The 10,000-nt window shown below is 41.6% G+C and overlaps 2 protein-coding genes across 2 annotated transcripts in view; both read left to right on the top strand.

The window, feature by feature from the left end:
• Window positions 1-5,165, top strand: part of LOC145413493 (uncharacterized) — a 13,805-nt gene extending 8,640 nt beyond the window's left edge. The window contains exons 2-6 of the mRNA XM_080283190.1: window positions 1,224-1,471; window positions 2,789-2,929; window positions 3,357-3,561; window positions 4,626-4,921; window positions 5,134-5,165. Of these exons, the coding sequence (XP_080139316.1) occupies window positions 1,224-1,471; window positions 2,789-2,929; window positions 3,357-3,561; window positions 4,626-4,921; window positions 5,134-5,165 (922 nt within the window). The remainder of the gene's footprint in view (window positions 1-1,223; window positions 1,472-2,788; window positions 2,930-3,356; window positions 3,562-4,625; window positions 4,922-5,133) is intronic.
• A 10-nt stretch (window positions 5,166-5,175) lies between these two features.
• Schip1 (Schwannomin interacting protein 1) overlaps window positions 5,176-10,000 on the top strand; it is a 96,266-nt gene continuing 91,441 nt past the window's right edge. Inside the window, exons 1-2 of the mRNA XM_080283035.1 lie at window positions 5,176-6,097; window positions 6,879-7,076. Of these exons, the coding sequence (XP_080139161.1) occupies window positions 5,236-6,097; window positions 6,879-7,076 (1,060 nt within the window). The 5' untranslated portion in view covers window positions 5,176-5,235. The remainder of the gene's footprint in view (window positions 6,098-6,878; window positions 7,077-10,000) is intronic.

Raw genomic sequence — 10,000 nt, 5'->3', positions numbered from 1 at the left:
TTTCATACACTTCGTTATCGACTTAATTTATTTATTTATTTATTTATTGGACAGGAGAATTAAATATTTGTAAAAAAGAAAAAATGCATGCCACCTTTCCTTACCCTGCTCTTGTTTTGCCCTTTTTAGGAGCAATGGGTGGTTGGGTAATTGAAGAAAAATGTCCCACCTTGAATATTTTACACACACACACACACACACACACACACACACACACACACACACACACACACACACACACAGTTTTAAAAAGCTAAATTCTCTCTGATCTTACTCTGACCTCTTGTTATTTCCCCCTTACTCTGACCTCTGGTATTTCACCTCTATTATTTTTAACAATGCCCTTCCCCTGCACACGTAATTTTTGAATCTTTTTTTTTTTTAACTATATTTTCTCCCTCCACCCTTCACCCATTTTTCTTTCTCATTTTTTTTTCCCAGTCCATCCCAGTTTAGGGTTTTATTTTGTATACCTCTTCCCTCACCATTTTTTTTTTCTTTTTGCATTTTTTCTACTAATTTTTTAGATACTTTTCTCCATTGTTATTATCTTTGTTATTGTTCTGCTCTCTGTCTGTCTGTCTGTCTCTCTCTCTCTCTCTCTCTCTCTCTCTCTCTGTCTCTCTGTCTCTCTCTCTGTCTCTCTCTCTCTGTCTCTGTCTCTCTCTCTCTCTCTCTCTCTCTCTCTCTCTCTCTCTATATATATATATATATATATATATATATATATATATATATCTCAGCATTTTTAGTGCCCTGCTTCCCCCCACTTTTAGTTTTTATTTCCTCTTATTAGAAAGAGTGTGTGTGTGTGTGTGTGTGTGTGTGTGTGTGTGAGAGAGAGAGAGAGAGAGAGAGAGAGAGAGATTGTGCCTGTATATAAAAAAGATTGCATGTGTGTGTGGCTGGGCGTATGGAAAGGTGATACGGAGGACATCGTGTGTGTGTGTGTGTGTGTGTGTGTGTGTGTGTGTAGAAATTGATATAGCAGACATGGAAGTGTAAAAAGAGCTCTATCCCCTTCAGTATTTCTGTATGTTATTTATTTATTATTTCTTTACTTTTTGTGTATTTTTTTATTTTTTCAGTGATCTTCGTACTCCTCATATTTCCTCCATAGTTTTAGTCTCTCTCTCTCTCTCTCTCTCTCTCTCTCTCTTACGGGAATTATCTCCACACGCATATTCGTTCCCTGTCTTGAATTTTCTTTGTTTTTCTTGCAGGCAACCCGAGAGTCAAGCCAGCGAGCCACACAACACCACCAATAACAACAACACCACAACCTCTAGCACGAAGGAGACCGAGGGAGGCATCACAACAGCCAACAACAACAACAACAGCAACAACAACAACAACAGCAACAACAACAACAACAACGAAGAGGACCTGACACCCAACAACAACAAAAACAACAACAACACAGAAGCGGCGACCGAAGGGAGAGAGAAGCCACTGTTGATTATTAATACAGGTAAGGAGGAGGAGGAAGAAAAAGAGGAGGAGGGGGAGGAGGAGGAGGAAGAAGAGGAGGAGGAGGAGGAGGATGGAGAATGAAAATGGGAAGCTTTTAGTACAGTGGTGTGGGGTTCGCGTAGGTATTTGCCGTAACACCTTTTCCTAAGCGATTTCTTTTGTGTTGAAGAGAGGCGTATTAACTAAAAGATGGAATGTGGTGGAATGATGTTGAAGAATGGTGGATGAGGGAGGTAAAGGTCCACATTCTCATCGGTTAAGGAAGCTCCCTAACACCGTTTCCTGAGCGATTTGTTTTGCCTATTGCACCAAACTGTCCTATTCTGTGTTATGTAAGTCCTCCAAACATCGCTATGCATAGAGAACGTAGAAAAGAATATTAATCAGCGATATCCAAAAAATAAATCGCTAAGGAAGAGGTGTTAGGGAGTCTCCTTACCCGACGTGATTACGGGGCTAAGAGGAGAAGCATGGGAGTTTAGAATATATGTTAGAAGTCAGATAAAAAATATATATATATGTGAAGGAAATTTGAAAGAGAGAGAGAGAGAGAGAGAGAGAGAGAGGACATTTTTTTTTCCATATGGGAGGATTAAAATTGAAATACCATTGTGGAAAGCGAGTTTTTTTTTTTTTTTTTTTTTTTAATGTAAAGGAAAGGAACCAAGGGCTAGGAGGGGGGGAGGCTTGACAAGAGGATGGGCAGTGTAATATATGCTGGAAGGTATATGGGATTCACCTAATGATATTGTGAGAAAGGGAGCTGAATAGATGGCCATTTTGCTGAAAGGTGGGTTTGTGATGAAAGAGGAAGACGCAGGGGAGGAGTTGAGAAAAGGATATGGTGGGAGACTGTGGTTAATAAGAAAAGTATTATTTCCCATAGATATGATGGAAGTATATTAGAGAGAGAGAGAGAGAGAGCAGTGAGAGAAAAAAAAAAGGAGGAGAGACAGATTGAGAACATTAATATAGAAGAAGAATGTGAAGGAATGCTCAGTGGCAGAAAGAGACAATATTACGATTTTACTTCCTCTCCCTGGCACTTCTTCGTGACTAGCGCAGTATTATCGTACTAATCTCTTGTTACAGCTCAGTATTAAAAATGGGGAGACGGTAATTGTAGGCCAAGTTAAAGTAAAAAGGGTATGGAAGATTATATTGTACTTAAGGGACACCACTCGGGCTGATGAGGTTAAAAACAATCTCCCTGGGTGGTGTAGTGTGGTGGTGTAATGTTGTGGTGTAGTGTGGTGGTGAGGGTGTGGTGCGTGTTTATATCATGTTATTTACGTGGTTTCATTATTCCCTGCAGGCTTGGTGGAGGAAGGCCGCTCTGCCACCCCCTCCACTGTCTCCTCCACTACCTCCTCCACCACTACCTCTTCCACCGGCGCCGCAGGGGTGGAAGATGGCATGACCACCTCCCCTTCCTCCTCTCTGCCTGACCTCTCTGGTAAGACCCCCCCCCCCACACACACATATTATATAGATTGATGATAGATAAATAGATATAATGGAAAGACATAATATACATGTACGGCAGCATCCATCCCCCATGCCCCCCGTATTAGGTTCACTTGATCAGGAATTGAATGAGAAAGCTGGCAGTGTAGCCTAATCTGTCATTGAAGGTTAATAATAATTTTGCCTGTAATTCCTGTCATTTTTGCAAAGTTACTGCTTGAAATAAACTCTAGAGAGGAGGGCAACGTGAACATCTGACTGAATTAATACACATCTGAATCCTGTCGTATTTAGGCAAGATATATATTTTCCTTTCCTGTGAATATTTATATGTTGGGACCTCATACAATTTAGTATAGATACCCATAAATTTGAGCAAGGTTTGGTTTTCTGTAAGTGTTTATTTATCATTACAGAAAACGTGAGTTTCAGCAGCGACCGTCTCCATCATCCTTCTCTTTCCTCGGGGCCCCCTCACCTCCTCCACCTCCACCCTCCACCTAGATCCACCTCCACTGGATCCCTCTCCTCCTTCGACGAGTCCGACTTGGAATCCTACAGTTCCCTGGAGGTGGACCTTCACGAATCAAGACACAACGTGGACTTGGACGTAAACCCTTGGTAATGACCAATGCGATATTGTAAAATTGGGCTCTTTTTTTAATTAGGCTTGTTTTAATACCCACGGTTTGATGTCAGAAAGCGACTGTGTTCTAAATCAGCTATATTGATTAACCATATTGTATAACAGTTGCGATGTAGTTTGTAGCGAGTTATTTCTCTGCCAGTATTAAATGTGACAGTCCAGTTAACCACCAATATTCACCAGTAATTGGTTGCCCAGTACCCTACAGTTTTTATTTTTTATTTTTATTTTTTTAAGGCTTTTTCATCATAACTGTTCTTTGTGTTTTGGGTGGGTCAAGGCTGTAAATATATAAGGTTGGCTATTGCTGTAGAACCATACTAGAAGAGGCTTGTTTCACCTGCCTCACACAGATAACCAAAACTTCTTGCAGCCTAGCTATCCTCCTAGTCCAGTCGTCATCATGGTTTAAGAGGAGAACACACAAGATCATCGGGAATCACAGTTGTGTCATTAATCTGTTGCAATAACTTTCGCACCATATCTCACATGCATCATTAGTTATGTTAGTCACCATAATATATAGTACTAAGACTCTTTTTCGATTGGCATACCATCTTTCGTAATGTTTTTAGATAAAGTGTCTGTAACTTGCAGCTGTTTAGAAGTAAAGTAATTAGTTAGTTTAGGTGGTTTGTGAGTCATCTAACCATTACAAAGCCATTAACCGTATCATGGCCAGATCCAGTACGTTAATTCATTAAGAAGAAACATGGCAAATTTTTATTGGTTTGCATTGGTCTGGTATGCTGATGTATTGATAATGCACATGTATATGTGAATATTTGTTGGTAGATTAACACTAAGAGTATGATATTATTATGTCAATTTTGCAGATCGGACCATAGTGTCATCTTTATTTAGTATGAGTTTGACTAGTTTTCTAGATACACTGGTTATGAACATTACATCTTTAAATAATGAGTTAGGTTAGAGCAAGAAAGTATGACGATATAACATTGATGAAAACATGAACCTCTAGATAAAAGTGTTGGTGGATGAGTACTGTAGATTTTGACGGTATAATCTTTTCTATCAGGTCCCAGTGGAGGTTCAGCGAGTGTGACCAGTCCCCACTCAAGCCCTCGGTCTTCCCTCACTACAACGACCTCAGCCCCAGCTCCCCCCTCGTCCCTCTCAGTCACAACGTCAACACCGCCTCGGTCGACGACAAGACCTTCTACGACAAACCCAAACTCCTCCTCTCCCCGACGTCCTCCTGCCTCGCCTCCCCCAGCTCTCACTGCACTGGGAGTCTGACTGAAGGCCTGGACAATTCTGGTGTGGTTGAAGTGATTAATGGGCAGGTAGTTGAGAATTACAGTAATATTGTTGGTGAGACATACATTAAAGTCGGGAACTGTGTTGGTGATAAAGTTAACGTCACTGATGAGAATATAAACATTGTGAGGCGTGACAGCTCTACCGGAACAGCCTTAATTACAGGTCACACAGAAGAGGATAACCCGTCTCTGCACCCCCTCGACCAGTCAGGCAACACAGATTGTCCCCCAGAGACAATATGTGAGCCCTCTTCCCCCACACAGTCTCTCACATCCTCTCTTTCTTTGGACACTGACAGTTCCTCAAAGTCTCCCTCATCGCCCGCCTTTTCGGACGACGACGGGCCTTCAGACATCGAGCAGAGAATGGCCGAGACGGAGGTGAAAATGAACGACGCCATATTATCCAACGGGAAGGAGGAACTCGAGCTTCACGGCCGCAAGCTGAAACAGTACATGAAACACAAGGAGGCCTGCGGTGCTATCATCGTCAACAACAATAACAACAATAACCAGAACATCAACAACAACAACAACCTGCGGCAGTTTGAGACCCTGAAACTAGAGCAGGACGTAGGGGACAATCGGCTCAAATCCAGTCCGGAGAGCCCCATTGTGGATGCCTATGAGAAGGAGTGTTTGGATCAGCCTGAAAAAATGGTCAAAGAACTGGAGACCCAAGCCAAGGAAACTGCTGAGGAGACTGATGTGAAGGAGAATGAAGAGAAGGAGATTCATGGAAAGGAGGTCCACACTGACGAAATCCAGGTGAAGGATGCCGAGGACAAAAACAAGCAAGACAACGAAAACCAAGGCAATGAAACCTACGTGAATGGAATTGAAAACGAAGTAGCCCCCATGCATGAAACCCCTGATGAAGAAGCACAGGTGAATGGAGTCAAAGATGAAGAAGTTATTGTGAATGGAGTTGAAGGTGAGGAAACGAAGGAGAAGGAACCAGACAACAAGGATCCCAACGCAAGCGAAACGAATGCAGATGACGCAAGCAACCAGGTAACTCAAGATGGAAACGAGGGTGAAACTGGCTCCAACGAAACTCCTGCAGGCGAGACCCAGAGCACAGAGAGTGTTCCTGACCCATGGATTCCGTACCGCCGGGCTAAGAGGGAGGCGAGGAGACGACGAAACGCAAACGCCTCGCCCTCCATGTCACCTAGCCTCAGCCCGGCCCGAAGGATCTCCACACCACCTGCCTCAACTACAACAGGTACAGCATATTCCAGGGACTTTGTTGTACTGAAGGAGAAGAGTGTGTAACGTAGTTAGAATTGAACTTGAGAGAAAAGCTTGTTTCATGTAAACGTATCTTACATCTCCCTTGTAATCCTCCCTTCTTCACACTTATTTTTGATGAACAAACGACGTAGTGCTCATTTATTTGCGAACCGTACTCCATTCCTTGTTTTACTTTTTTGTTTCCTGTTCATTTTTCTGAATATCTTCCGACCCATGTGCTAGTGGAATATAGGCTTCAGATCGTGATGCCTCAACTTGTAGCTCAGGACATTTTAAGGAAACTGTTCGCCAAATCCACAAGTCCACCCACACACCAAAGTGGGTTCACCAGCAGACATATACATCACCACTTGGATCCAGATACTTGCAGTTGTATTTGAGTAATGTTAGGAATATTTCCTTAAGGATTGATGGTATCAATGGTAGAGTTTTTATTATCTGTTATTGGTCTGATGGAAGTGCAGAGGTTATAACAGAGTCAAATCTTTAAACTCTTCCGTACAATATCTGAGTCTGTGTTTGAATGTGTGTCCATTCAAACTTCACCTTGCACAATCTCCCATCTGACAGGTGATTTTCCCTATACACATCGGCCTTTCTGTGGTCAGGACAGCTCTAGTGTTCAGTTTCTGTTAAATCCTGCCAACAACAAACGGTCTTATTCAACTGAGAGTGCATCATTGGTGACATAAAAGTGTTAAGCTAATGGTTTTTCCTCAAGTGATGTCCCTGATTCCCCACTCTCTCCTCAGACCGGTCCCGTCCCTCCCGCGTCACCTTCGAGGAGAATGTGCTGCAGCGTATGGCCCGGCGTGAGGGTCTACCTCACCAGGGACAACGCCGATCTGCGGGGGGACTCGGCGGGCGACACTTCAGGAGGTCAATGCCGCAGGGTTCCTCGTCCTCGGGTTCCATTCCTTCCAGGGCACGCCTCGACTCTCCAGACAAGTGTGAGTGTTGAGTGTGTTTATGGTCCATTAATTTCTTTACTGGAATGGCGTCTTTTTTATTTTATGCTGGCTATCTCCATGTAGCCTAGATTTTATTTGGATCAGGATAGACTTCTTGGACTTAGGGGTTAAATATAGCCGTCGTTAACCCCTCCCCAGTCAGAGGCTCTCCTAAGCTGAGTAAAGTCGTCTGACACTTGCAAAGATATAGTAAGAAAGACATCATTGTATTGAAGGGGTTAATAGTACTGTCAGTCCTTGTTTACCTTAAAGTTATTTCTTTATAGTGTTGCTACTATATTAACTACATTTCCATTACCTAAAATTACTTTTGAATTATTATGAAATTGTTTTGAAGTCAGAAATATATGTCTACCTTGCTTTTGGCCTCAGTCTTGAACCAGAAACACGTTTGAATGCATACAGGCTTTAAGCAAGGACTGATTGTAAAGCCCTAAGTCATGTCTTTGTCTCATCCCTTGTCGTGTGTTTGAGTCCAGTTATGTTTGATGTATTGGAAGTAAAAGGGAAAGGGGTAATAATCTCATGTGACCTCAGTGTTGTGGAGGGATGATGGGATGACACGTTAGAGAGTCCATCGCTTACATTATCAAGGACACTCGTTCTTCTTATAGTGTGCGCACCCCGTCGGTTTGCAGACTGTCTTCTCTACGCCATGTCAGATATGAGTTTGAAATACATCGCACATTTTGACATCAAGATCACACTACAACCGAGGTGGCACAACAACACAGTCGTATCCCACGCTTATTTAATCGACTAGAAATACAGCCTACCATGGAGACTCGCTCAGTGGCTAAGAAATTTTATGTAATGTCTTTGTAACTTCAATGGCTGGTGAGTTTCGCAATCCATGAAGTGACATTACCCAACCCCAGGTAAAGAGAACATAAGAACATAAGAACATAAGAAGAGAGGATAACTGCAGTAGGCCGGTTGGCCCATGCTAGGCAGCTCCTAGAAGAGTAACTGAACTACTAGAATGAGATAAGGATAGCAAAGAAGAAGGCTCTCCCCCGCCCTCCAAACCCTCCAGCCGAAGCCGGCAGGAAAAAGTCAGAAAGAACACCACGCCGTATAGAAAAACTGGCGTGGACATTTTACAGGAAAGTGTGAAAGGAGAATAGAGACTATCATAGTGTAACCTGAAAAGAAAATTTATTTTTGAATTAGTATTGGTTATAATATTTTCTTTATTCTATATCCACCCCTTATTTGTCATATGCTTATCTAGCCTATGCTTGAAACTCTCAATGGAAGAGGCAGCAACTACTTTACTAGGTAGCTTATTCCATTCGTCTACTACTCTATTACCAAACCAATTTCTACCGATTTCCTTTCTGAAACGGAATTTTTCTAGTTTGAAACCATTATTTCTAGTTCTATCCTGTATGCTCACTTTAAGTACCTTGCTAATATCTCCCTTATTTATACCATTCATCCACTTAAAAACCTCAATTAAGTCTCCCTTACTCTACGCCTCTCTAGCGAATGCAGATTTAGTCTTTTCAGTCTGTCTTCATATGACAGGTTCCGGACGTCATGTATCATTTTAGTCATTCTTCTCTGTACATTTTCTAACGAATTAATATCCATTCTATAGTAAGGACACCAAAATTGTACTGCGTAGTCTAAATGTGGCCTTACTAATGCTAGATAAAGTTTCAGTATTACTTTAGATGATCTATTGCTCACGCTTCTCGAAATAAATCCTAGGACCCTATTTGCTTTATTTCTCGCATTAATGCACTGTTGCCTAGGTTTAAGGTCGTTACTAATCATAACTCCTAGATCTCTCTCGCATTCCGATTTGCTAATTTCTTTGTTATCTAAGCTGTATTTAGTATCTCCAATGGTCTTGCCTACGTTAAGTACTTTACATTTTTCAACGTTAAATTCCATTTGCCAAGTTTTAGACCATTTGGACAATGTATCGAGGTCTTTTGTAAGTAATGGCAATCGTCAGTCGAGTTAATGATACGCCCTATTTTTGTATCGTCGGCAAATTTGCTGATTCTGCTATTGACTCCTAAGTCTAGATCATTTATATATATGATAAATAATAAGGGACCGAGTACTGAACCCTGTGGTACACCGCTAGTTACTAATCCCCAGTCCGACTTAGTTCCATTTATTAATACTCTCTGCTTTCGTCCTTTCAGCCAGGATTCTATCCATTTTAAGATATCGCCGTCTATACCGTGTGCTCGAACCTTTCTAACTAACCTTTCGTGTGGGACTCTATCAAAAGCTTTACTAAAGTCCAGATAAATAACATCGTAAGCTTTATCGCTATCTACTGCCTCATAGACCTCCGAGTAGAATGACAACAAATTTGTGAGGCAGGATCGTCCTTGCCTGAATCCGTGCTGACTTTCGTTTATAAGATTAAATCTTTCTAAGTGTTCTCTAATCTTATTTGCCAAAATTGACTCTAACATTTTTCCTACTATTGACGTTAGACTTATCGGACGATAATTCGACGCAGCTGATTTATCACCCTTTTTAAAGATGGGCACTACGTTTGCGGTTTTCCACGCCTCTGGAACTTCTCCTGAACTTAAAGAGTCATTAAATAACGTTAAAAGTGGCTGACATAATTCTTCTTTGGTTTCTTTTATAATTTTTGCATATATATCGTCCGGACCTGGCGATTTTTGAGGTTTTAACTTGTTAATTTCTTTCAATACGTCCTCCTTACTAATGGTTATTTTACTAAGAATATTTTCCGTATTCTCATGGTAAATATTTGCTGCTTGAGGAGCTGGTGTAGGGGACGACTCACTTCCCCTAACACATGGAACTTTTTTTATTTACATTTTATTCAAGGTTAAACAACAGCAACTGGTTCCATATTAATCTGATTTTGCTTTGAGTTTATCAGAGGTTGCCTGTAACGAAAT

The sequence above is a fragment of the Coenobita brevimanus genome, chromosome 96 (assembly GCF_032717465.1).
Source record: "Coenobita brevimanus isolate Jiangsu-jjx chromosome 96, ASM3271746v2, whole genome shotgun sequence".
Classification (NCBI taxonomy): Eukaryota; Metazoa; Arthropoda; class Malacostraca; order Decapoda; family Coenobitidae; genus Coenobita; species Coenobita brevimanus.
The sequence above is the reverse complement of the archived record's forward strand: the minus strand, read 5'-3'. Positions and strand labels throughout refer to the sequence as shown.